At 36.4% G+C, this 27,753-nt stretch overlaps 1 protein-coding gene across 14 annotated transcripts in view; it reads right to left on the minus strand.

The window, feature by feature from the left end:
• Nucleotides 1–27,753, minus strand: part of DDX60L (DExD/H-box 60 like) — a 117,657-nt gene that overhangs the window by 45,786 nt on the left and 44,118 nt on the right. For 13 of the 14 annotated variants that reach the window (XR_013417368.1, XM_078002416.1, XM_078002405.1 and 10 more), the window contains 12 exons: nt 25,746–26,037; nt 22,275–22,441; nt 21,176–21,325; nt 20,421–20,570; nt 18,919–19,038; nt 18,051–18,146; nt 15,428–15,543; nt 14,395–14,537; nt 14,138–14,247; nt 2,887–2,991; nt 2,247–2,375; nt 295–419 (listed from right to left, as the gene is read on the minus strand). Coding sequence is in view for 13 of the 14 variants with exons in the window: in XM_078002416.1 (XP_077858542.1) it covers nt 295–419; nt 2,247–2,375; nt 2,887–2,991; nt 14,138–14,247; nt 14,395–14,537; nt 15,428–15,543; nt 18,051–18,146; nt 18,919–19,038; nt 20,421–20,570; nt 21,176–21,325; nt 22,275–22,441; nt 25,746–26,037 (1,703 nt within the window). In the remaining variant the exon portion in view is untranslated. The remainder of the gene's footprint in view (nt 1–294; nt 420–2,246; nt 2,376–2,886; nt 2,992–14,137; nt 14,248–14,394; nt 14,538–15,427; nt 15,544–18,050; nt 18,147–18,918; nt 19,039–20,420; nt 20,571–21,175; nt 21,326–22,274; nt 22,442–25,745; nt 26,038–27,753) is intronic. The other variant, XM_078002415.1, reaches the window with a different exon arrangement.

Consider the following 27,753-nt stretch of genomic DNA (forward strand, 5'->3'; position numbering starts at 1 on the left):
TCTAAAGTTAGTGATAGCTACTTACAAAAAACATTTAGGAAAACCAAAAACATTTTTAAAAATCAAGAGTCAAGGAATTAAGAGGGCAATACGATGAAAAATTTTATAAGGATTGACCTAGAAGACTGATTCATTTCTTTAAAAATAAAATCTATATTATTTTTCTTAAATGCAACAAAATAGTAAAAGTAGGGTTACTTCTAACCACTATATATAAATGAGACTAATTGAAAACAAAACCAAACAAAAAATTCTAACATATAAACAAAGATAAATTAAGTTTCAGTTACTTACAAAAAAAATATTGCAGGCAACTTATCCATTTGTCTTAACTTTTCAACGAGAAGAGGAAACATTTTTACCATATCTTCTGAACTAGACAATGAATCTGGACTAAGGTTCTTCAGTACTCTTTTGACCTAGAGCAGTAAGTTAAAATTATTTTAAAAAAAAGAATTTGCAGAAACAGAAGAAAGAAAGGAATTATTTTGTTGTCTAAAATTAGAAGAATTTTTCATATATAGTTTTGGGTGGGTTTTTAAAATGGTCCTTTTAGAATATATTATCAAGTAGTGGTAAAAGTCAGCAGAGTCACAAACATCTCTATATTAAAGAATAGACAATAAAAGATATAAAGTATATAATTTTTTGTCGGCACTAGAAATAAGTCAGTAGGATAAGGATGTTCCTAAAATGTTGCTGTTTCAACTGTTGCAGGTAGAGTGACAAAGGTTTCTCCAATTATTAGATAACGAAATATGTTAAGAAGTATATATAAAATCAATAATGGAAAAGAACCTCTTAAAAAGAAAAAGTTTTAACTATGTCTACCAATAATTTGTAATAGTATAGAGACATGTTTATAATGCGTAACTGAAAATTCAAGAGATGAATGAGTCACAAAATACAATGATCAATAGAAGTGTAACAAGTTGTTCACCTCAGATATTGTTGAAATTGTGGGTGGTAACTTTTATCCTACTATTCCATGTCTTATAATTTTTTATAAACAGCATCTACTTCTTTTTTAATCAGAAAAAAAATAAATCTTATTTTATATCAGGAAAATTAACATTAAATTCCTTTACATAACATACAATGGAAAATCTGATGAAATAGTTATGTGCTATCATGAATACATTTTCTTGACGAAGTTATTTTTCATTTTAATTATCATTTGAGGGGTGGCAAATAGGGACATCGTTGGTATTCAGTTTTCCCCGATTAACATTTAATGGAACACAGCATTCTGTGCCAAATAGGCTAAATTATTTGTAATACTTCCTAACATCAATATCTCTTTTTTTTTTTTTTTCTTCGAGAATGAGCCTCCCTCTGTTGCACAGACTAGAGTACAGTGGCATGATCTTTGCTCACGGCAGCCTCTGCCTCCCAGACTCAAGTGATTCTCCGACTTCAATCTCCAGAGTAGCTGGGATTACAGGCGTGCGCCACCACACCTGGCTAATTTTTGTATTTTTTTAGAGACAGGATTTCACCACGTTGGCCAGGCTGGTCTCAAGCTCCTGGCCTCAAGTGATCCACTCGCCTCAGCTTCCCCAAGTGCTGGGATTATAGGTGTGAGTCACCACACCTGGCCAACCAATACCATTTTTATCTTTATTTCTTTCACCACCAGAGTGAAAAAGGCAAATTAACATGACAATCAGTCAGCAAACTAGAACCAAAGATCCATCAATGTTATGCTCAAGGATATCTTTGTTTCTCAGTATAGTCACCTATGAGTCTGTCATCTATAAATTTGCCTGAGCCTCTTGCAAGTATATTTATATTCTCTCATTTATCATCACGTACATGAGTTTCAGAGATTGGTTATTTTTAAATAATTTATTTTTATTTGCACAAGACTTACTCAGATTAGCCCCTCTACTAATTCCTGATTTTAACTATCATTCCTCTGGAGCCAGTTGCTCTTCTGTGAAAGCCTTGGCAACATTGGTTCTCCTGTTAGAGTTAAAGGTTCTTTGTTTTTAGCTGTTTGTAGCTGTTACCTGAAGAAACTAAAAGCCTATGGCACATGTTTTAAAGGTCACTGAGCTAAGAAATGAAATCAGTTCCCTCCTCCTTTTTTCTATCTCATAGTCATGGTATAACATGTTTAAATGGAATTACTAAAACAAAAATTGGAATGAAAAGATTACAAAACAGTTATTAGCTAAATTATTATACAACTCCAAACAATTAACAATTAAGCAAAACTTTGTCCAAGAAAGTGTGAAAATTACCTTCTCCACTTTGCCATTTTTAATCCAATTTGTCAATTCTGCCTTTAAGTTTTCTTCATATTTTCTAGCATCCAACTTCTTAATGACTATTTTATTCTTAAAAAGAATGAATTCCTCTGGACACAATTCCTTGGGGGGAAAATTATTACAAAATTAAGCTAAGCTATGCAATCTACAGTAAGAAAGATACAATGATGTATTTAAGTTTACTTGTCTCCTTAACCAAATTGCAAACTCCTTGAGGACAGAGGCTGTTGAAAATCTTTCTACCTCCCAATAATTTCTAACACATAAATCTATGACGATGGGTGAACTCTTATACAGGGCACAGCTGATGAAAAGATGAAAACCAACAGAGAAGAGAATGAAGGAATATAAGTCCAAAAACACAGTTAAAGTTGTATGGTATTCCAAAAGTTAAAAGAAGAAATATTTTCAAGAATTATGGAACATTCCATGTTACGTACAATAATAAAGTCATAAAGAATGTCTGAAAAAAAGAAAAAATTATTGATTATTTCAAAATAGCAGCATCAGCAAATAGAGAGAATACGTGTGCTTACCTCAAGAGTAATTTTGCTATATTCTGGAATAGCATTAACTAAAGTTCATTTTGATGAATATACATTTCTATATTTACCTGAGCCCTGGGCCAAGCTTCCCAGACGTGAACCATCGTGTCATAAAGCTGGATGCTTTCTTGAGGGGTGAGGATAAGATCAGGTGGGAATCCATACTTTTCAATCTGTGAATAAACAAATTAATGGATGGATGAACAAATAAAATTAAAATATTTATATTTCCTTTATTTTATCTTTCATGGCTAAACCCTCAAGTTTTTATCTGTGAATCCAGGGACATTAAAAGGCAATAAACTATAATATTTCACCTCTGCAAGGATCTGTTAATAAAGTCTTAACAAAGTAGCATCCCTAACCTGCTGAAATGGAAAACTCCAAAGTCCACTAATGAGTTTCAGTACTATTTCCTGAGACTATTTGCACTAGATAACAAACTAACACTGCTCTATGAAACACCCCTAGAATGCCAGTGAGGGTACTAGGTGGCTGGAAAATATGAGCTCTTACAGAATAGCCTCAGTTTAGACAAAAAAAAATACGTTTCTTTTTGAAATATCCCTTTGAAACAGACATTAAAATGCATTCAGTGATGAAGATGATTTTATGGCTACCAAGCCATGTAAAAAGAGACAAAGCTTTGCCCCTAGAAATCCAATATAAGAACTGGATCAACTTTTTAAGGACAAAGACCCTCAGACAACCTTCAGATACTCAAAGAAATTTCTACCTGATGGCTGCTCTGGTTACTGATCAGCTTTTGTCTTAAGCCTTTAGAACTCATGCACTACTCTTCCTCTCACAAATACTGTTGACGTTACACACAAAGCACTGTGTAGGGTACAAGAACAAATTCTGTCCTCATAACCTTTGTGTTCTATATTCCTTTGGCTTCAATCACCACTTCCTCTAATCTATTATGTACAAAAGGGATAAAGTAACATCTAAACCATAACACCAAGAAAGAAAATTAAACATGAGAAATCTATGGGAAAGACCCTATTAAACAAGTTAACCAAATATCTTCATGTCAAGGTTTCTGTTATGTTCATGTGCACTGTGAATCTCCAAGAAAAGGATAGGACATCACACTTCTCCCAAACTTATTTGAGGAAGGAATCCTTCCTTTAAAAAATACCTATGACTGGTTCCTAGAAGATTGGAAATACTGGACTAAAGGAGCCACTCCAAACATAAGAGTTCAGAAAGCAAAGAAGGGCTGTTTGGTGGCCTGTGCCGCACATCTGGGTTCTAATCACAGCTCCAATCACTACTCCCTGGGTTCTGACTTTCTTGTCTACAGTATGAGAATGACAATGTCTTCATTGCTTGCCTTCAAGATTGTGGTGAAATTCCAAAGGTTAATAGAGCAAGATTTTCTTTTTATTCTATGTTATGCAACATAAATATAAAGAATCATCATTTAACAATTCTCAGATTGAATTTATGAAGTTAGCTAGTTGGCAGGGACTTCATTTGAACACACTAGTAACTGTATTATCTCAGAAGGTGAGGATTTCAGCATCTCATAAACTGCATCTTGTAGGTGACCACATATTCTGTCTACAAATGAAGCCATTGCTGACTTAAGCAATTAGAGTTTTCTAAGAATTACCAAGTACATACTAATGCTATGCTTCTATGTTGGTCTCTAGAATAACAGTGATTCATTTTCAAAGCATCTCCCTTCCTTTACGGATGCCTTGGTTTCCTGTCTTTAAAATGGGAATAATTATCCTTACACCACAGATTTGTTGTGAGGATTAAATGATATAATGAATATAATATGCTGGTAAAATGCCTTGCTCTTTTTTAGTATTCCATCCATCATAGTGACTGATTATTAACTTTCAAGTATTCTTTTTCATCAGTTTGTCAACTGTATCACTAAAAGGATATATCCAACTCAACTGTTCTCCTCTGCACAACATGTAATTAACTGGCATCTCTTAAGTTGGCCTAGATAACATATAAAATTATACAGAAAGACAATATACAAAAGATCAATATATAGTTATATTGGTTTGTACTTCTTCATTCATAAACAAAAGCATATCATACCACAATGCTCCTTCTGAAAAACAAAATTAAATAAAATGAATAAAAAATAAGTTAACAAGTTACACGGTAAGAATTTATCAGAACTACACAGAGACAGATAGTAGTTCTTTCGAGGACTGCCTGGTGTCAACAGCCTCTTAGGGCACTGAGCAGCTGTTCTTTTATGGCAGCATAATTCGTAGGAAGGCTGTGCAGCTCTTCCTTTAGCCCAGGAACAAGCCATATATGGATTGCAGTGATCCCTCATCACAGCTGGATTAAAGCCAGCTCACTCATCCTGTTCCCATGCCTTCCTTTCCAAAGCTATTTCCATGAGCGTTACAGAGAATAAATCCAAGGTTAGAAGGTTCCTTTACATTCTTCTCTTGTTGCTTCAATGTATTCTGCTTCCCCTCATGTTCGAACAATTTCAATGTAATCTCATGAATACTATACTCATTTGGATAGACCATCTTGCTATTGTTATTGCTATCTTAGGAGCACAAAGAAAGGTCTTATATAAATGCACACCTCACAGATGTAACCAGTTGTCTAAGCGTTTTAAAAAGCATGTCTCTCTAGTTGTCCCCAGGCATACGAAAGTAAAGTATCACAGAGTAAAGAGCTGAGAAGATTCATACAACAGCACAGCTCTAGAGAAGTCATACAGGGTCAGAACACACTGTAATGGTTCTGTTGCTTTCCAATTACTCCATTAATAGCTACTGAGAATAGAGGAAGGCACATGGCCAAAATGATGATCTTACCAAGAACTCCAAGCCACTATACTCACAAATGCTTAAAGGTAACTTACCTTAAATCACTTTAAGCAGAGTAAATCATTAAAACATTATAAAATACTACGCAACTAAAAACTTGCTGAGAATTCAATGCTAAAGATATCAAAATATAATTGGAAGGCTTAAAGAGTGATGTATGCTTATCATATATCTATTCCCTAAGCACAGAGTCAGGGGAATAGGGAGGGATAGGGACAGGAATGCCATTTGGAATGAGTCAGTGCAAAGTCAAGAAAAAACTACATAATAAAATTATGTTTGAAAATTTCTGGGAGACGGAATCACTTTAAGTGAGTTTTATATGCCCTTAATCACCATAGTTCAGAGTCTATGAAGTAATTTCCATTTAATTCCTTACTCATGCATTCAATCCATAAATTATTTAGTATAACACTATGATTAAGAACATTAGGCTTTGGGGTCAGAACTTTTGAGTTTGTACCATAGTCTGACAATTACTAACTGAGTCCTTGGACTAGTTAAACAACCTCCCTACTCTTTTTCCTCATCTGTAAGTTGGGAACAATTATAGTACATTTATTATAAAGATGTTGTGAAGGTTAAAAGAGAAATACGAATAAATATTAACAAGTGCCTGCCACGTAAATTCTCAACACATGTTGACAATCATCATTCCACAAATATTTACTGAGCAACTTTTGTGTATATGACACTATGAGCTAGCTATAAGGTAATCCAGGGGTGAAAAAGTGCAAAATTTTTCATTAACAGTTTTGTAATTTAATAAGAAAAAGAAGACATGAAAGCAAAAAAAAAAATTATAACAGCAGACTAAACATAATTAGTGTCATTTTAAAAGTACAAATAATAAGTTACCTATTATCAGAAAAGAAGATGAATTCCATGTGGAGAGATCATAGAAAGACTTCTGGAAAAAAATCCCACATAAGCAAAGACATGGAAGATGAATAGAATCTGGAAACTTAGAGTTTGGCATCTGGAATGAAGCATTCCAGGTATAGCACACAGCATGAAAGCTTTAGGTAAGCTAGGGTTTGAGTGAAAAGCTGAGGAAAGTCTAAGTTATAGAAGACTTGAATGCCAAGCTACAAAGTCTGTAATTTATTTCCAATGGAGAAACACTGAAGAATTTTGAGTAGAATAAGGAGAGGATCAGAATTATGTTTTAGGAAGATAAATGGAACAGCACAATTTTGGACATAATATAACAAAAAAAGGACCAACTATTGGCTAATGTCTATATCTTCACAAGGCAACTTGAACCTATAGAATTTAATAACAGAGATAAGCTGGAAAAAGAGGAGAGAATAGCAAGAGAAATTAATGTCTTCCCACACTCATAATCCAGGGCCTTAAGTGAGATCTCCAAAAACTTCATGTTATCAGTCCACCATGAAAAAAGTCACGTTCTGATTTTTATGTTAGTAGGAAATGCCTCTTCCCTGTTCAGACCATTTGGTAATGGGCGATTCTGACATGAACAAGGAGTGCCAATACAGTTGTGGTGGCACTGTTAGTCTCACAGAAGTAGAAGACAGAAATAGATATAAAGAAAAGGAATAAACTAACCAAAGAACCCAAATCAGAACTCTCCATTACTTCCTTTCCAGTTATTAAACTCTGGGTGTCCCAAACGACTTTGAGGATCTAAGGAAAGCTAGAAGAATGTATACATACACAATTTGTAAAGGTTTTTCACTTTTCTATGAAGTCCATCCTTAATGTCCGTATACCTAAGGTTAAGATTATCAGTAAAGATGGCCTAACAGAAGCCTCTTGTGAGCATCAGCCCCTGCAGGAACTCCAAATTGAACAACTATGCACACAAAAAGCACTTTTCTAAGAACCAAAAATCAGGTGAGTGATCACAGTATCTGGTTTTGACTCTTTATCACTGAAGAGGCACTGAAGAGGGCAGGAAAGACAGTGTCGACCTGCCAGTGCCACCCATCCCACATCCTCCAGCAGTGGCCGCATGACATGTAGAGAGAATCTAAGATGGCCTAATAGAAGCATGCCGGCTTCAGATATGACCCAGCACCTTCCTAGCTGTGGTGGCTGTGGGGAGAGACTACTTCTGCTTGAAGAAAGGAGAGGGAAGAGTAAATGGGACTTTGTCTTGCAGCTCAGATGCCAGCTCAGGCACAGTGGAGTAGAGAACTGAGCGGGCTCTTGGGGTCCCCAAATGCAGGCCCTGGCTCTTGGATGGCATTTCTGAACCTACCCTGGGCCGGAGAAAAGCCTGTTGGCCTGAAGGGAGAGACCCAGGTCTCGCAGCATTCACCACAAGCTGAATGAAGAGGCCTTGGGCCTTGAGTGAAGATTAGCAGTAGCCAGGAAAAACTCACCATGGGCCAGGGCTGCTTGTGGTCAGAGAGAGAGACTCCTCTACTTGTGGAAAAAGAAGAGAAGAGTCGGTAGAATTTGACTCCAAGCCCTGGGTCCCAAACAACATCTCTGGACCCACCTGAGGTCAGGGGAACCCGCCACCTTGACGAAAAGGACACAAGCCTGGCTGGCTTCACCACCTACTGATTGTGGATCACTCAGGCCTTGAATGAAAATTGGCAGTAGCCAATGATTATTGCAAGCCTAGGGCAACACCTAATGCTGTGCTTGAATCAGTTTTAACCCAGTGCAGTCTCTGCGGTGGACACCATAGGGATGCTATGTTGTTCTCTCTTTCCAGCTCCAGGCAGCTCAACACAGAGAAAAAGATTCCATTTGTTTGGGAGACAGTAAGGGAAGAAAACAAAAGTCTCTGATAATCCAGAGAAATATTCAGGATCTTATCCAAACCACCAAGATGGTTTCTCTATGAGTCTATAAGGGCCACAGCCTCACTGAGCTTGGGGTGCCCCCACCCCCAATGCAGAAAATGGCTGCCGTAACCAAAATCTTAGATCACAACATCCAAGTCCCTCCAAATACCTAGGAAGCCTTCTCAAGCGCAAGTACAAATAAGCCCAGACTGTGAAGACTACAATAAATGCCTAACTACTTAATGTCTAAGCATCAATGAATAGCCACAAGCATCAAGACCATCCAGGAAAATATGACCTCACCAAATGAACTAAATAAGTTACCAGGAACCAATTATGGAAAGACAAAGATATGTGACTTTTCAGGCTGATAATTCAAAATAGCTGTTTTGAGGAAACTCAAAAAACCAGCATTATCCTGATATCAAAACAAGGCAAAGACACATTAAAAAAAGAAAACTACAGGCCAATATCCCTGATGAATATTAATGCAAAAATCCTCAACAAAATACTAGCAAACTGAGTTAAGCAACACATTTAAAAGATACTTCATTATGACCATGTGGGGTTTATCACAGCAATGTAGGGATGGTTCTGCATACACAAATCAATGTGGTATATAATATCAACAGAATAATAGCAGGATCCTATTAGATAAATTTAACAAAGAGATTGAAATAATTAAAAAGAATCAAGCAAAAGCTATGGAGCTGAAAAATGCAATCAACATGCTGAAGAATGCATCAGAGTCTCTTGATAGCAGAATTAATCAAGCAGAAGTGAGCTGAAGGAAGGCTATTTGAAAATATACAGACAGAAGAGAAAAAAGAAAAGAGAATGAAAAATGATAAAACATTCCTATAAGATATAGAAAATAGCCTCAAAAGGGCAAATCTAAGATTTATTGGCCTTAAAGGGGCTTAAAACCCCTAGGGTGAGGAGAAAGTTTATTCAAAGGGATAATAACAGAAACTTCCCAAACCTAGAGAAAGATACCAATACTCATGTACAAGAAGGATATAGAACACCAAAGAGATTTAACCCAAAGAAGACTATCTCAAGATATTTAATAATCACACTCCCAAAGGTCACAAATAAAGAAAGGATCCTAAAAGCAGCAAGAGAAAAGACACAAATAACACAGCGGTGCTCCTATATGTCTGGCAGCAAACTTCTCAGTGGAAACCTCACAGATCTGAAGAGAGTGGCATGACATAAAGGGCTGAAGGAAAAAATCTTTTATCATGGGATAGTATATCCAGTGAAAATATCCTTCAGACATGAAGGAGAAATAAAGACTTCCTCAGACAAAAGCTAAGGGATTTCAGCAACACCTGTCCTACAAGAGGTGCCAAAGGGAGTTCTTCAGTGTGAAAGAAAATGATGTTAATGAGCATTTAGAAATCATCTGAAGGTAAAAAACTTACTAGTAAGTACACAGAAAAACACAGAATATTATAACACTGTAATTCTGGTATGAGTATATCTTCAGTAGAAAGACAAAACAATGAACCTATCACAAATTACAACCACAGCAACTTTTCAAGACAGACAATATAATAAGATATAAATAGAAACAACATAAAGTTTAAAAGCATCTGGGGTGGGAAGTTAAAGTATATAGTTTTCATTCGTTTTTTTGTTTTTTGCAGTTGGTTGGTTGTACACGCAATCAGTGTTAAGTTGTCCTCAGTTGAGAATAATGGGTTATAACACAATATTTGCAAGGTTCATGGTAACTTCCTATCAAGAAACATACAACAGATACACAAAAAATAAAAAGCAAGAAATTAAAACATACCAACAGAGAATATCACCTCCACTAAAAGACAGGAAGAAAAGAAAGAAGAAAGAGACGACCACGAAACAACCGAAAAAAAAATAAATAAAAAACAAAATGGCAGGTAAGTCCTTATTTATCAGTAACAACATTGAATGTAAATAAACTAAACTCTCCAATCAAAAGACATGTAGTGGCTCAATGGATGAAAAAAAGATTCAATGACTTGCTGCCTACAAGAAATACACTTTACCTATAAAGATACACATGGACTGAAAATAAACAGATGGAAAAAAATATTCCATGCAAATGGAAACCAAAACAGAAAAGGCATAGCTATATTTAGACCAAACAGATTTCAAAACAAAAGCTATAAAAAGAGACAAAGAAGCTATTTATATAATGATAAGGGGGTCAATTCATTGGCAAGATATAACAATTATAAATATATATTCACCCAACACTGGACCACCCAGATATATAAGGCAAATTTATCTTAAAAATAGATATTTTAAATAGAGTTAAAGTAAGAGATAGACCCTGATACAATAGTAGCTGGAGACTTTATCACCTCACTTCCAGCATTGGACAGACCATGCAGACAGAAAATCAACAAAGAAACATCAGACTTACTCTGCACTATAGATCAAATGGACCTAATAGATATTTACAGAACATTTCATCCAATGGCTGCAAAATACACATTCTTTTTCTAAGCACCTGGATCATTTTCAAGAATAGACCATATGTTAGGTCACAAAACAAGTCTTAAAACATTCAACAAAAATTGAAGTAATATCAAGCATTTTCTCTGACCATAATGGAATAAAACCAGAAATCAATAACAAGACAAATTTTGGAAACTTTATGAACATGTGGAAATTAAACAATAGCCTCCTAAATAACCAGGTGGTCAACTAAGAAACTGAGAAGGAAATATTAAAATTTCTTAAAACAATAAAAACACAACATACCAAAACTTATGGTATACAGCAAAAGTGGTATTAAAAGGAAAGTTTATAGCTATAAGCAGAAAAACTTCAGTAAACAACCTAACTATGCATCTTACAGAACAAGAAAAGCAAGAACAAACCAAACCCAAAATCAACAGAATAAATTATAAATATCAGAGCAGAAATAAATGAAATTGAAACAGGAAACAATACAAACAATCAATAAAATGAAAAGTTTGTTTTTTAAAAAAGATAAATAAAATAGACAAACCTTTAGCCAGACTTAGAAAAAAAAGAGAGAAGACCCAAATAAATAAAATCAGAGGTGAAAAAGGAGACATTACAACTGATACCACAGAAATTCAAAGGATCATTAGAGGCTACTATAAGCAACTATATGCCAATAAATTGGAAAACCTAGAAGAAACTGATAAATTCCTAGACACAACCTGCCAAAATTGAACCACAAAGAATTCCAAAAGCTGAAGAGACCAATAACAAGAGATTGAAGCCATTATAAAAAGTCTCTCAGCAAAGAAAAGTCTAGAACCCAATGGCTTCACTGCTGAATTCTACCAAAATAGAGGAGTATTCCCTCCTCCTCCATTTTTCAGAATAGTCAGAGTAGTTTTGGAATTAGTTCTTTTAGAGAACTAACTCCTCTCTTCTTTAAAGAGAACTAATACCAATACTACTCAAACTATTAGTTAGTTTATTCTCTTTAAAGAAGAATTAATATCAATACTACTCAAACTATTCTGAAAAAGAGAGGAGGAGGGAATATTTCCAAACTCATTCTTCAATGCCAGTATTACCCTGATACCAAAACCAGGCAAAGACACATCAAAAAAAGAAAATTACAAGCCAATATCCCTAATGAATATTAATGCAAAAATCCTCAACAAAATACTAGCAAATTGAGTTTGACAACATATTAAAATGATATTTCATTATGACCAAGTGGGATTTGTCACAGTGATGCAAAAATGGTTCAACATACACAAATCAATGATATCACTAGAAAGACAAAATGATATGATCATTTCAGTTGATGCTGAAAAGTCATTTGATAAAATTCAACATCACTTTATGATAAAAATTCTCAAAAATTGTATATAGAAGGAACATACCTGAACACAATAAAAGAAATATACAACACACCCACAGCTAGTATCATACTGAATGGGGAAAAACTGAAAGCCTTTCTTCTAAGATCTGGAACATGACAAGGATGTCCACTTTCACCACTGTTATTCAATATAGTACTGGAAGTCCTAGCTAAAGCAGTCAGAAAAGAGAAAAAATGGGCATCCAAATTGGAAAGGAAGAAGTTAAACTATCATTGCTTTGAGATGATATGATTTTATGTTTGGAAAAACCTAAAGACTCCACCAAAATACTGCCATAACTGAGAAACAAATCCAGTAAAGTTTCAGGATGCAAAACCAATATACAAAAATCAGTAGCATTTCCATATGCCAACAGCCAACAATCTGAAAAAGAGATCAAAAAAGTAATCCCATTTACAATAGCTACAAATAAAATAAAATACTAAGGAATTAACCAAAGAAGTAAAAGATCTCTACAAAAGAAAACTATAAAACACTGATGAAAGAAACTGAAGAGGACACACACCAAAAAAGTAGAAAGATATTCCATGTTTATGGATTGGAAGAATCAATATTGTTAAAATGTCCATAGTACCCAAAGCAATCTATAGATTCAATGCAATTCCTATCAAATACCAATGACATTCTTTGCAGAAATACAAAAAGCAATCCTAAAATTTATATGGAACCACCAAAGGCCCAGAATAGCCAAATAATAATAATCCAATTCAAAAATCGGTAAAAGATCTCCATAACATTTCCCAAAAGAAGACATACAATGGCAAACAGGCATATGAAAAGGCCCTCAACATCACTGACCACTAGAGAAATGCAAATCAAAACTACCATGAAACATCATCTCACCTCAGTCAAAATGGCTTTCATCCAAAAGACAAGTAATAACAAATGCTGGCAAGGATACAGAAAAAAGAGAACCCTTGTACACTGTTCGTGGGAATGTAAGTTATAAAATCACTATGGAGAACAGTCTTAGAGCTTCCTCAAAAAACTAAAACTAGAGCTACCTTATGATCCAGCAATACCACTGCTATGTATATACTTAAAAAAAAAGGAAATCAGTATATCAAAGAGGTATCCAGACTCTCATGTTTATTGCAGCACCATTCACAATAGCCAAGATTGGGAAGCAACCTAAGTGCCCATCAACAAATGAATGAATAAAGAAAATGTGGTACTTAAATACAGTGGAATACCATTCAGCCATTAAAAAAAAATAAGATCCTATCATTTGCACCAACATAGATGGAACTGGATGTCATTATGTTAAGTGAAATAAGCCAGGCACGGAAAGAAAAACTTCACATGTTCTCACTTATCTGTGGGAGCTAAAAATTAAAACAATTGAATGCATGGAGACAGAGAGCAGAACGATGGTTACCAGAGGCTAGCAAAGATAGTGGGTTGGGTGGAAGAGGGAATGGTCAATGGGCACAAAAAAATAGATACAATAAATAAGATCTAGTATGCGATAGCACAACAGAGTGATTATAGCCAACAGTAATTTACTGTATATTTTAAAATAACTAAAAGATTAGAATTGGATTGTTTGTAACATAAGAAAAGATAAATGCTTGAGGTAATGGACATGTACCTCATTTAGTCTGATGTGGTTATTATGCATTGCATGTCTGTATCAAAATATCTCATGTGCCCCATACGTGTATACAGCTACTTTAGATGGCCACAAAATTAAAAATAAAAAATGTATTAAATTTTTAAAATAAATGAATAAGATAAAAGAATCAGTAAAAAAAGAAAAAGATTATCCGTACATGCTGCAATTCTATGAAGATTAATCGAGTCCCTTTCCAGTTGTGACATACACTAAAAATTCCACTAACAGGACAAATACGCTTTTATACTTACAGTATCTGTTGTTAGTGCAGCACAGGGATGCAAATGATCAAAATAAACATCATCATGTTTTACTGAACATATATGCTTCTCTAAATCATTGTCTCTCTCTTCACAGAGCACTAGATACGAAGAGCAAGAATATCCAAATTAATGGACATATAATTATTAGAATATGGATAACTTTGTAGTAAAATACAAAAATCCCTATAAAAAGCTTTATAGTAAAATATAAAAATATATAGTAAAACATAAAAAAATAAGCTTACCAAGTCTAACTTCATATGATTGATTTTTATATGAATTGTCTCGGAGAAAGTTGAGGCATTTGTCAGCCTGTTTTTCAGAAATAAATTTCTCTTCCATAATCTTGTCTGCCTGTTTCCAGTACTGTTTTACTGATTGCAGCCACCTTACAGAATAAACATGCATGTAATTTAAATAAAATATAGAAGTATTTATCAAGAACTTGGATATTTTAAACAAAGAAAATTTCATAAGTTTAAAAATGTAGTGCATGTGCTCTCAATTTAAACCACCTGAGTTTGAGTCCCAGCTCCATTACTTCAGAGCTGTGGACTTTGGGCAAATTCCTCAACTTCTCTGTGCCTCCATTTCTCTCAACATGGAAGATAACGAAAGTATCTTTCTAATATGGGTGTTGTAAGGCTTGAATGAGTTAATATACCTGCCACATAGAAAGCACTACGTGTTTGTTACCAGTGATGCTGTTGCTATCATTGTTGCTGTTACTAGGAAAAATCAAGTCTGGTAACAAAACAATACTTGATGTTCATATAATGCTTTGTTGTTCTTATGACTGCCATCTGCAAGGTCAATGACTGTGTCCCAGTTATTTCTATTTTAGCTTTAATTATTGGATAAGGACAAAGAAAGGGGGATACAACTCTCTTACTTCAGATGACATTTATTTGAAAATCTTTAGAAATTTTCCTACACAATTTCAGATCTGGCTATGGGAGACCTTGATTTTCTTTGGAGAAGATGTTTTCCTTCCCTAACTTCCAGGAAACATATCTTCAAAAAAACTTTAGAAAGTCAGACATGGTAATGTGCACCTGTGGTCTCAGCCACTCAGGAGGCTGAGGTGGGTGGATTCCTTCAGCCCCGGAGTTTAAGGCCAGTCTGGGCAACAAAGCGAGACCCCTAACGTTTCAAAGATTGGGTAACAAATTTATTTGAAAGTTATTATAGAAAAAACCTTCAAGACTTTAGACCATATAGACAGTATATAATTCAACCACTGAATATATAACTACCACTCTTTTTACCTATACCTACTCAGTGAGAAGAGTTGGGTTGTTTATGGTAGCTGAAAGAACCAAAAAGGGACATCGAATAATGACAAGGAGGAGCTCCCAAAATTTTGCTCCAACTTCTCTGCCAAGATAATGGACCTAGTAAAGAAAAAAAAAAATCAGTTGAAAAGTTGATGTCAAATGGTAAATAAAAAATAGAAGCATAAAATCATCATGCATATTTTTCCAGTTTCCTATAAATGACCTAACCTCAATAAAGTGAATGGTGATAAATTCAGACAATAGAGATCACTGACACTTAACTCTCTCCAATTTCCATAACTCATCCATTATTAATCCCTACAGATTCCAATTCCAAAAATCTATTTTGAAGCTATGTTTTTCTCTCCATTTTTTGTTGTCATTGAACACACCATCACCTGGCTTTCTACAATAGCCTTCTGATTTTTCTCTTAGCTTCCACTCTTTCTCTATACTTTCTTCACATCATAGCCCTAATGGTATTATTAAACAAAAATCAAATTAGACTACATCCCTAATTAAATCCCTACACTACCCTCCCAATGCATTTACAGCAAACTACAAGCTGCTTAACTGGAAGTGTAACTTCTTGCATGATCTTGCTTCTTCCCACCTTTCCAACCCCATCTCAGGCCACTTTCCCAGCCATGCACTCTGCTCCCAACATACTGGCCTTCTTTTCATTCCTTGAACACATGTGTTCCACCTGAGGGTCTTCACATATACAACCCTGCTACTTAAAATCCTCATCCACCTCTTACCTGACCATTCCTGCTTATCCCTGCAAAGCCCAGCTGAAGGTCATTGCCTCAGAAACACCTTTCCTGAGTACCTGCTCCGAAGTTGTTGTTCTTACTTCCCATTTTGCTATTATCTTGGTGAAAACTGACTGATTTTTTTCTTCAGAGTTTGTATCACAACGTTTACTTATATTTTCATTGGTACATTTACTTATTTAATTGCTCTCTCCTTCACTAAACCACAAGGTCAGTACTGGCATACCAGGGAGAAAGCACAGTGCCTAGCACAGAGTAAATACTCAATTAACATCTATTGAATGAATGAATCAATTCTCTTTGGTTAAATAATGCAAATTAAGACTTAGAGAGGAGGTCCAAGTTTTAGTCTTAATTAAACAGAATACATCGTGACAATTGGGTCTCAGCTGGGAAGACTTACTAACCAAGCCTAGTAATAAATACATAAAGAAGAATGTTCTCATATCCATTCTGACTTTGATCTAGTCAGATAATTGCCCACTTTACCAAATGCTAATCTTATATTTTATATCAGCAGGCAATTTCTCTGAACTTCCTAGAATAAACAATTTTTAAAGCCTTCTTACCATCAAGTTCTGTGCATGTATAAATCAGAAAACCAAAGTTATTCACATTTTGATTTTTGTTTTGAGACACAGTTGCGCTATTGTTGCCCAGGCTGAAGTGTAGTGGTGTGATCTTGGCTCACTGCAACCTCCGTCTCCCAGGTTCAAGTGATTTTCCTACCTCAGCCTCCCAAATAGCTGAGATTACAGGAACACGCCACCATGCTTGGCTAATTTTTGTATTTTTAGTAGAGGCGGGGTTTCACCATGTTGGTCAGGTTGGTCTCGAACTCCTGACCTCAGGTGATCCACCCACCTCGGCCTCCCAAAGTACTGGGTTTACAGGCATGAACCACTGCGCCCAGCCTCATTACCCACGTTTTAACATCATTGTGCTTAGGCATTTTGAGATGAGACTACAATCTAAGGTTCTAGATCATGAAGATCAAGGATTTTGCTTTGTTTTCCCTTTAAACGGGAATGTTCAAAGTCAGCAACACACAATACAGCCTGATGCATAAAAGGAAACAGACTACTTTCAGGACAAAGAAAGCAGAATGGCAGCATGTCTGCCAGCTCCCAACTTCACACAAAAAAGGAGTAGATTTACTACATAGGTTTGTCACCTAGTTTTCCTTTAAGTTGAAAATTCCTTGAAGCAACAAAATACAAAGCTTGAATTCTATTTACAGTTCTTTCCATTCATTTTGATAATAACATAGCTATGTCCTTCCAGATCTACACCATTCGCCACCTTGCTCTCTGGCCAATAAGTCTGATCTTGGGAATTGGCTCACCCAGCCTCCTTAGCTCTCTAGCTTCTACTGGGTTTGGCCAGTGGGAAGTGTAGGCAAGAAATGGGAAGGAGAGAAGACAATGAGCTCAAGGTCTTTGTTCTTTTGCTCTCTCTCCCTAAGAGGTCAACCTTGGCCAGCTGCGATTCTTCACCAAGGTCACTGTTCTTCTCAAAGAGACATATCTATAGAGTCTCTCTTCTGTTAAGGTTCATACTGCTTCCTCCTCCCTCCATCCTTACAGGATCGAAAGGCTTGTACTCTTCTGGACTACTGTACTTACCTTGTGGTTTCCCTTGTACAAACCTTTGTAAACAGCACCTTGGTAAAAACACTTTTCTAAAAATTATACTAATGTGAATATGTGATCTGTTTTCAGTTGGTACCCTGGCTGACGCACAACTTAGATAACTACCGTCACTGAAAAAGCCCCATATTCTTTAAATTACAAATTATAGTGTGTATGCAGACTAGAACATCAACCAGAGAACTAACACCAAACCTACCTCATCAAATATAACATATCTGATCCTTTCCACCCATTTTTGGCGATGAGGAGCAAGCAACAGGATTTCAAAACATTCCGGCACTGTAATAAGTACCTACAAATATGAACGATTAGTGTAGCTAACTTTATGGAGCATTAATTTTATATCAGGCATAGTAAAAGGAACCTACAAAATATGCTGCTGCTGCTGATAGCAGTTTCATTAAGATAACATTGCATCTTTGACATGTTTCATTTAAATCTTTACATTTATGAACATTTGGATTAATAAAAGTGAAAAAATAAAAGCTTCTACTCTGTAATGATGGTTTTACATTTTGTTTAGTCTTAAATGTCTACTTGGTGAATTCAATAAGGGAGACAATCTATCTTAATCTATGATTTACCTATTGACGGGTCCACTGTCAACACACAATCTTTTTGAGACAAGTTTTTATTATGAGGATCCATAAACATCATTCACAAGAACTGGCAATTTTGAATGGAAACAAAAAGTTGGGTAGTCATTCAGTAATGCATTGGATTTGTCAAATCTACTTGAATCCGTTTCTAAGTTATAACGAAATATCATAACTTTCTATTTGAAATTTCAGCTCACAATGTGAGTATCCTTAGAGATGGTGAGCCTAGTTCTTACTTTTTAGAGTAGAACAACCTTAAATTTTCCTTAGAGCAATTTCATTTTCTTTATATTATTATTATTATTATTATAATACTTTAAGTTCTAGGGTGAGCAATTTCATCTTCTTTGTGAATTCAGTGAAATGATTTCTATAAGGGCTTGTGCTTTGCAGATTCCCAGCAAAACAGTTATATAAGTACTGCTCTATAAATTGATAATAAACTCATTAATTAGTATGTCATACCTGACAGTTTAGTACATTGTAACGATAATCTCTTGTGAAAGCACCACATAGAGTTCTGCCGGCAGGCAACGTTTTAGTAAAACGATTCTCAACAGTTGCAGCCACTTGACCAACAAAGGACTGATTGACAAGAAAAAAAAAAAACAAAAACCATTAGTCACTCAGTAGAGAACAGATATATAAAACCTTGAGGACGACAGAATCCACACACATACACATACACATTCACACACACACATTCACACACACACATTCACATACACACACACACTCACACACTTTAATGAAAATGAAACAAAGAAGTAGGGAAAAAATACAGAGTAGTGAAATTATTTGATACCACTGAGTATTCTCTTGGATCGTCCTTGATTTTACACACACACACACATGAGATAGAGATTACATATTGTGTATATGGTGATAATGAGCAAATGAATGACTTTCTATTGAAAATCAATATTTTCTATTTTCATTGACTTTCTATTGAAAGTTCATGATTCCCGGTATACCACCATTGCTCTGCCTGGGATCCTCCTAGTGCTCTCTCTGCCTCTGTTTGTCAGAATCCTTTCTTATTTAAGCTCCTGCAACTTGTTGCCTAAAAGAGGCAAAGAGTCCATGTGGCCTTCTCTTAAATTTTTCAGCCTCTAGGATTCCCCTTCTATTGTTTTGAGCTTAACTATAATTATATAAAAAGATGTTTGGTGTCTCTTATCCAGCATTTCAGATATTTTACACAAAGAGATTTCTCTGTTGACCTATATGGCCATATTGCTGGAAATGGAAGTCATATATGCCTGTCTGTGTTTTTTAACTGAAACAATATTAATTAAAAGCAAAACACAAATCTTCATAATTATAATCATAGCATACCACTCCGAGGGAGGGAGTGAAAAGGAAAAAAGGAAAGGGGGGAGAGAAAGGGAAATAACTTAAAATGTAAATTTAAAAAAAAAGTAATCCTTAAAAATACTATATAGTCATCATTTTTACATTCTTGATAGTGAAATATTTTCTAAAAATAAGTATAATTGCAGTAGCTATAAATGAAAATATTAATGTATTAGACAAAATGAAAATATCAAAAATAGTTTCTTGGCCAGGTGCAGTGGCTCACACCTGTAATCCCAACACTTCAGGAGGCCAAGGTGGGTGGATCACCTGAGGTCAGGAGTTCGAGACTAGCCTGGCAACATGATGAAACCCCATCTCTACTAAAAATTCAAAAATTAGCCAGGCATGGCAGTGGGTGCCTATAATCCCAGCTACTCAAGAGGCTGAGGCGGGAGAATCACTTGAAAATGGGAGGCAGAGGTTTCAGTGAGCCAAGATCGTGCCACTGTACTCCGGCCTGGGTAACAGAGCAAGACTCTGTCTCAAAAAAATAAAATTAAAATAAAATAAAATAAAATAGTGAATTAGATCTAGAATGTGACCATGTGCATTCTTTTTAAAGGAATGTTCAGGAATGAAAGAAAAAATGAAAGTCACTCAAGCACTACCTTTGCAGGCGCAATGTACACGACCACCCCATCATCGCTCTCCCTCAGCACTTTCTCCATGCAGTAGTAGGAAGCATAGGTTTTTCCTGCTGACACTGGGGCAACAATCACTGCTGACTCATTCTTATCCACCACATCCAGGAGTTCCCGCTGCAGGGTACAAAGCGTTCAAGAAAGTGAACAGCATGTTACCAAAACACAGACAGTATCCTTTGTACCTTCTGTCTCCTGCACCCGTATTATGCTACCTTTGGGGGAACTCCCTGAACCCCTGAAGATTACGTCTAGTGAACACTTGAAGGATTCAGGAAAATGCCTGGATTACTCATGCCATTCCCTCAGAAAAGAGATTTTGTTTTACATTTTGGCCTAGAGAGAAGGTTTCATTTCTGCAAAATCAAAAGCGAGACTGAGTAAAACACATTTTCCATTAGAAAACACTTTTTCTAATTTTCATTGAGCAAGTACAGAAAGAAATTTCAAAAATTGAGTGCTAAAAACTAGTAATGCCACATTAGCATGCCTTCACATACAAACAGGTATCAGTGTAACTTCCACTGATGGTGAAAATAAAGAGGCCAAGAAGGGGAAGAAGTGATTGATTTCTCATACTCTGGTTACACTCTCCAGGCACCGGAGAGGAAAGGCATTAAACAAGATTAAGAAGTTTATGCAAAATTTAACATGTAGAGACGCAGTAAGGAAAAGTTCTGAAGTCACACTGATTAGAAAAGTACAATGTTTGTTGTCATTACCTGCCATGTGTTGGGAATAAAATCCTGGATCCTAGGATCCGGATTTTTTCTTTCATCTCGTATCAAGTAATGGCCCATGTATTGCAGTTGAAACCGAGCTGGTCCAATGTCAATGGAGTATTTCTTCTTCTTTTTGTCATCTCCTATCATCTGTTATTATTTTCATATATTATTTGAAATTCAAAATTGAATAAACATTTATTAAATATCCACTGAGCACATTCTATGCACAAGGCATTTTTACTATCTTTTTTGTTGTTGTTGTTGTTGTTTGAGACAGGGTCTCACTCTGTCACCCAGGCTGGAGTGCAGTGGCACAATCATAGCTCACTGTAGCCTTGAACTTCTGGGTGCAAGTGATCCTCCTGCCTCAGCCCCACCACTCCCTATCCCACCCCCTGGCTGAGTAGCTGGGACTATAGGCACATGCCATCAACTGTGATTAATATTGTGTGTGTGTGTGTGTGTGTGTGTGTGTGTGTGTGTGTGTCTGTGTGTTGTATAGACAGGGTGTTGTCATGTTGCCCACGCTGGTCTTGAACTCCTGGGCTCAAGTGATCTGCTCACCTTGACCTTCCAAAGTGCTGAGATTACAGGCATGAACTAACATGCCTGGCCTACTATGCTTTTAAATAGTGTAATATTGCAGTAAGAAGAGTTTTATCACCTAAAATATTATTCTTGGGAAAAGTAAAATAGCAGATATTAACGTTAAAAAAAGTTCATCCTGGAATTGGAACCTGGAACCCTATTGAAGATCATTCTTCAATCTCACTACATTACAGTTTTTAGATTGTGCTAGAATTATGTATAGGATTCATTCCTATTATGGAGGGTTGAAAGTGGCATCTGGACATCATCTAGTATTTAATTTCTGTTTTCAGAAAGCATCTGTACAAATTTTCTAATTTTAATTTACTTCAAAGTTTGTCAGGTAGGTTATTAATAAATAATCTCAAATCTATTATTTTATAAACTATAATCAGAGTAAACATATTCAATTGATAACTCTATATGTGAGATACTTTATTAGACTTATTATTCTTCTGTATTAAAATTGAGTAAAAATTTAAAGTATAAGAAATTCTAGTTCTCTTACCAGAGTTGGATCCAAAGAGTTTGCCAAATCATTAAAGCCTAAATATTTAAGGCATTTAGCTATATATTGATGATGTTCAGCTTCCAAAATTTCTGGGTATCTCTCCAGAAGTGAATGAATCCTTTTCATCATTTGAACAGCTATACTTAAATCTTTTGAAATTTTGCCTTGTTAAAGAAACAATAAAATTGTTACAAAGAACATCAGAAATAACTCCTTGATCACTCATGACAATCATTGAGTTAATCAATTAACCTCATTTGATTAAACCTCACTATTTTACTTGACTTAAAGGGGATTTTAAAGCATTAAAAACTAAAACTCATGATTAAATTAAATTAATACTCCATCTACCCACATTTAATTATCATCTTAAGTAACTTAGACATAGCTGGGTAAGTATAGGCAAAAAAGAAAAGAAACAAACTTTGTGATTTCCAGCAGAAATAAGAACCATTGAAACTGAGCTCTGTACACATTTCCAGAGAAAAATAACACAATAACCCACATATTATTTCTGTGTCATCTTCTCTTGTTTATAGGAAAAAGTCCTATGATTTTAGACGCCTGACCAAAACATGAGCAACATATATCAAGGCCTACTCTTGACCACATACAGTACTTGTATTTATGAAACCATCAGCAGAACCCCTCAATTATTGAGGGCTAAGATACAACCTCACTGCATCCCAATCATTCTATCCAGACTCTCCTAAGCCCTTCTATTACCTCCTGTTCACATATAACCACTTTATCTCTATCCCACTACTAACCATTCCATATAAAGTCAGGGCTCTTTATCTTCTTTCCTCTTTGTCAAGAAATATCTTCTTTCTTGACAAATACTACTGAGTAACTGCTTATGCAGACCACCAATGTATGCTTTAAGGAAGTACAAATGAAATTTAAGACGGAGGTCTTACATCCAGGAACCTTCAGTCTAATTGGAGAACAAGGGATTAGTGTTGAAACAGATCAGTAAAATATCTAAGTGATTTACAATTCAGGGTCCAAATGGAGTGATAGAAGCAGTGTTATGTGAGCAGGAGAAGTTGGGAGGACTCCACAAGAGGGTGGCCTTGAAGGACACACTGAATTTAAGCCAATGAAGACAGGCAGGAGAATATCTGTAGCAGAAACTGATCATTACCTCCTCAACATCCATTCTCACCCAATGCTTTCTTATAAATCCCCATACTAATGGATACTGCAACATGTCCCATTCAAAGTTCACATTTTCTAATCTGTCTGTGGTTTGTTGTGGTTTTGTTACTAAGTTTGGCCATTAAGAAGTAAGCAGAAATTGGTGGAATTTCTGGGATTAAGGCTCCTTACATAGAAGAAATACAGCATGAATGTACAAATTTGCCCTTTTTTCTTCTTTTTACTTTGTTCTGGAATACAGTTATCATGACTGTAGCATCAGTCGCCAACTGCATTCATGACATAACTTTAAGAATACAACTCATGCACTAAAAACGGTATAATACGATGATAGCAGAGCCTAAGTTCCCAGTGACACTGAACTGCCTATCTCTGGACTTCTTTCACATGAAAGAGAAATAAACTATCTTTTTTAAGCCACTGTTAATTCCTATCTCTGTTTATAGCTAATGGCAATTCCTATCTGATATGGCATCATGGATAAGTAAAAACACATATGCTAAAGCTTAGAGATGAAAATGAGCATGGTCTCTGACAGCCCACTGAGGCACTGGCTTTGCTGGGAAGTAGAATAGAGACGTGAGCATGACTACAGAGTCACGTGGCCACACATGAAAAGGGTCTGAGTAGGAGATACTCAAGACAGGGTGATCAACCACAACTTGAAGAGGAATTGTCAGCTTGGTCTAGCATCAAAATCACATATCTCAAGCTGGGCACAGTGGCTCACGCCTGTAATTCTAGCACTTTGGGACACCCTGGCAGATGGATCACCTGAGGTCAGGAGTTCGAGACCAGCCTGGCCAACATGGCAAAACCCTGTCTCTACTAAAAATACAAAAATTAGCCAGGCATGGTGGCAGTTGCCTGTAATCCCAGCTACTCAGGAGGCTGAGGCAGGAGAATCACTTGAAGCTAGAATCCGGGAGGTGGAGGTTGCAGTGAGCTGAGATTGCTGCCCTGCACTCCAGCCTGGGCGACAGTGAGACTCTGTCTCAAAGAAAAGAAAAAAAAAAAAAATCACGTATCTCTTCTCAGTTTTTTTCTGATTCTTTCCCTTAGTTAGCTCTTCCACAATTCAGTCTTCAGGAAAATAAGTAATAAAAGCACACACTGTAAGTCATGTGAGGACGTAATACCTGAAAATAATATGCACACATCATTTCTGCTACATATTTCACCAAAATCATTCTTTACTGCCAGTTGGAGACATTGATACAGGAGGGCACGGGGAGCCACAGAAATTTGAGGGAGCACTTAGAATGGTAGGCAGACAGGGCCTGTTTCAACCCAGTTCCCTCCCTGCTAGCCCACAGTGTGGAAATGGTTGTGCACCGTTACCTAGGACTGCAGGTGCTATTGGGCATCTATTCCCCCATAGCTAGGGCTCTCAAGGAATTCTGGCAACCATCCACTTCCCTGCTCTTGTCAAAAACTAGGAAAGGGCTGAGATTTTATCCTATTTACAAGTTAGCAATTTAGTCTTTCATAGTCTCATGGTTGCTGGCAAAAGACATGAGACTCCTGGGTCAGAGACAAAAGGCTTTATTATCATGGCACAGGAAACAATACAACGTACATCATGTATATGTCGGTTCCCCTTGTGGTCCATGGGGGAGATATAGAGCCCAGGCAGAAACCACACAAAGTAGGTTTATGTCACAGCTAAGGAAATCTTCGCTTAGAAAACCAAAATATTTTATAATGAGTCTCAGGTAAAACCTGCGTCTTTGCCCTGGAAGGAAATGTAATCTTTATTAACTGGACAGTAAACAAACTTGGCCTTTGCCCTAGAGAGAAACACAATTTCTTCCTTCCAAGCCTGTTCACTATACAAACATACTTAAAAAGACAGTCTGGAAGTGAAACTGTCAATGCCTCTACAGGTTAGGCGGGCAGAAACATGGAAAAACCAAAGGAGAATCACCTCTCAACAGCAGCTTCACATCTCCCTGGTGCTGACAGCTTTCCTTCTCTGATAGGCCCTGTTGCTGCTGCTGAGCCTCACCTTGCTTTGCGGATCCCCTTAATTCTCTCCACACTTTTGGAAAGAGTTTTTTCTTTATACTCTCCTCATTTCTTTTTGAATGTGCCATCTTTTCCCTATTGGGACCCTCTGTCTAACCTCTGCAATTCCACTTTCTTGTCTGCAAAATATAATAATAACTATCCTAAAGGGTCACGTTGAGAATAAAATCAGACAATGGATTGTACGAAGTTTTAGCACAACCATGCATTCAGTAAATATGTTAACATCATTAATATTTTCATCACTACTCTTTATCCATAGAGTATGGAGTCCCATACCTTCACCTTGGCAATGTTCTTTCCATGCTTTAAAGCAGGCAATTAATCCTGATATTTCAACTCCACATTTCACTGAATTACTTGCACATGATGTCAAATATTCTTCCAATTTCCTTATTCCAGAATGTAAATTCATCTTCATCTCCTCTTCAATAGAAAACAGCAGATCATCCTTTTGCTGATCTTTGTTCTGGTCTTCTTTGAGAAATGACTTCTTCTTCTTCTTCTTCTTCTTCTTCTTCTTCTTCTTCTTCTTCTTCTTCTTTTTGGTAATTTTGGAGGGTTTGGTATTCTGCTCAATAATAAAAGGAACATATGAAACAAGTGGGAAAATTCCATTATGACATTTCACTAGTAAGATTATGTTTTGTGCATTTACTGAGGACTCTCGCCATCATTCTACTCTTGCACAGGCAAGAATTCTTAATGTCTTTTCTTAAAATTAAAGTCTGTGTGATGCAAACCTACTTAAACTTCAATATAAATGTAAATTGCCTCTTACTGCAGAAGATTTTCTAGATTTCTAAATGGTGTAGATTATTAATAAAGGAGTAAATGGAAGAAAACAAAGAAGAGAAAGAGTAGCCACTGAGCTTGACTGTAGGGGAGCTTCTTGGAGATTTGGAACTTAATTAATTTATTCATTCTCCACCCCACAAAGCATTTTGGGCCTCCCAGATCCCGCTCACTCTTTGGAGACTCATGTTGAAAAACACCAATGGTCTAAGCAGACAATTAGTCAATATGGGGAAAAAAACAGAAATCCCACTGGAAAATGGAGGAATCACACACACTTAGTGGGGTGGTAATTTTTCCCACCCCTCCCCTAACTAGATCAAACATTTAATTCCCATTTTGCTTCTATTTCAGTGTAGAGGCTGCTCCTAGGCCTCATGCTACCAACATAACAGAACTGAACAAGCTCACATCGCTTCCTGGCCCCGCAATTAGCGCTACCAAAGGAGCAGAGGTGCACAGCCTGGGACCCAAGGGCCAGCCTCGGGCACAGGGCTTGGCAAAGGGCTCAGCTGGGTGAGGCCCTTGCACAAGAGCTGTAGAAGGTGGTTGCTTCAGGATGCTGTATTCACTTTGATCCTTATGCTTGAAGTCAAGCCTGGACCTTTGCCTGAGCCAGCCCCACCTGGCCACCCTCAGCCCAGAGGAGGTTCGGACTGTGGGCTGAGGTGGAGCCTCTACAGTTGAAAGTATGTGTTCTGTGGCTAGATGGGCCCTTAAATAGCTCTAGGAGAGAGACCTACCAGCAGTGCTAAGAAACCTACAGCGTAATTAGTGATAACTGTTACCTAGAATGGCTTTGAGGAGATATCCTCTCACTGATATATAAGATTTCCTTGTAGCCTTTGCAACTTCAGCCTGGTTAACGAATTCACAGTCTGGCAAGGAAAAGGAAGACTCTAGATCTCTGATTAAGAATTTTCTGACATTAGTGGGAAAGAGAAATGTTTCATATTTTGGATCTTTTCCTTCTGGAGCTTTTATGTTTCATTCTCCAAAAACATTCCCTTTCCTACTCCAATTAGGGTAAGGCAGCCATAATAAGTGCCATCGGTCATCAATAGTTTGGTTTGTGCTCTTTCACGTATTTAGCATGGTTGACCTCAGGAAGGGGATTTACCAAAGCAAATAAATGCCTTTCCTTAATTCCCATCCATGAGGCCAAGAGAGACGTACTGAAGCCTAATGAAATCCCCTCTGATGAAGAATGATGGCAAAGTAGTACCTCCCCAAGCAGAGCCATAAAATCTACCATTTGTTCAGTTATAAACACTATCATTTGTATTACCTGATACTTTTCCACATTACTTTTTTAATTTTTTTTTTTAATTATAGGGATTCTAAGTTTGTAAACAAGCATGATCTAGTGTAAAGCCAGGAAGAAAAAGAAAATAGTTATGGAGGATTCCTTTCAAGAAGACCTGGTCTTACCTTTAATATAAACAGAAGTCCAAGACAGATTAATGGCATAAATGACTTAAAAACATAGACA

This window comes from Macaca mulatta, chromosome 5 (assembly GCF_049350105.2).
Source record: "Macaca mulatta isolate MMU2019108-1 chromosome 5, T2T-MMU8v2.0, whole genome shotgun sequence".
Classification (NCBI taxonomy): domain Eukaryota; kingdom Metazoa; phylum Chordata; class Mammalia; order Primates; family Cercopithecidae; genus Macaca; species Macaca mulatta.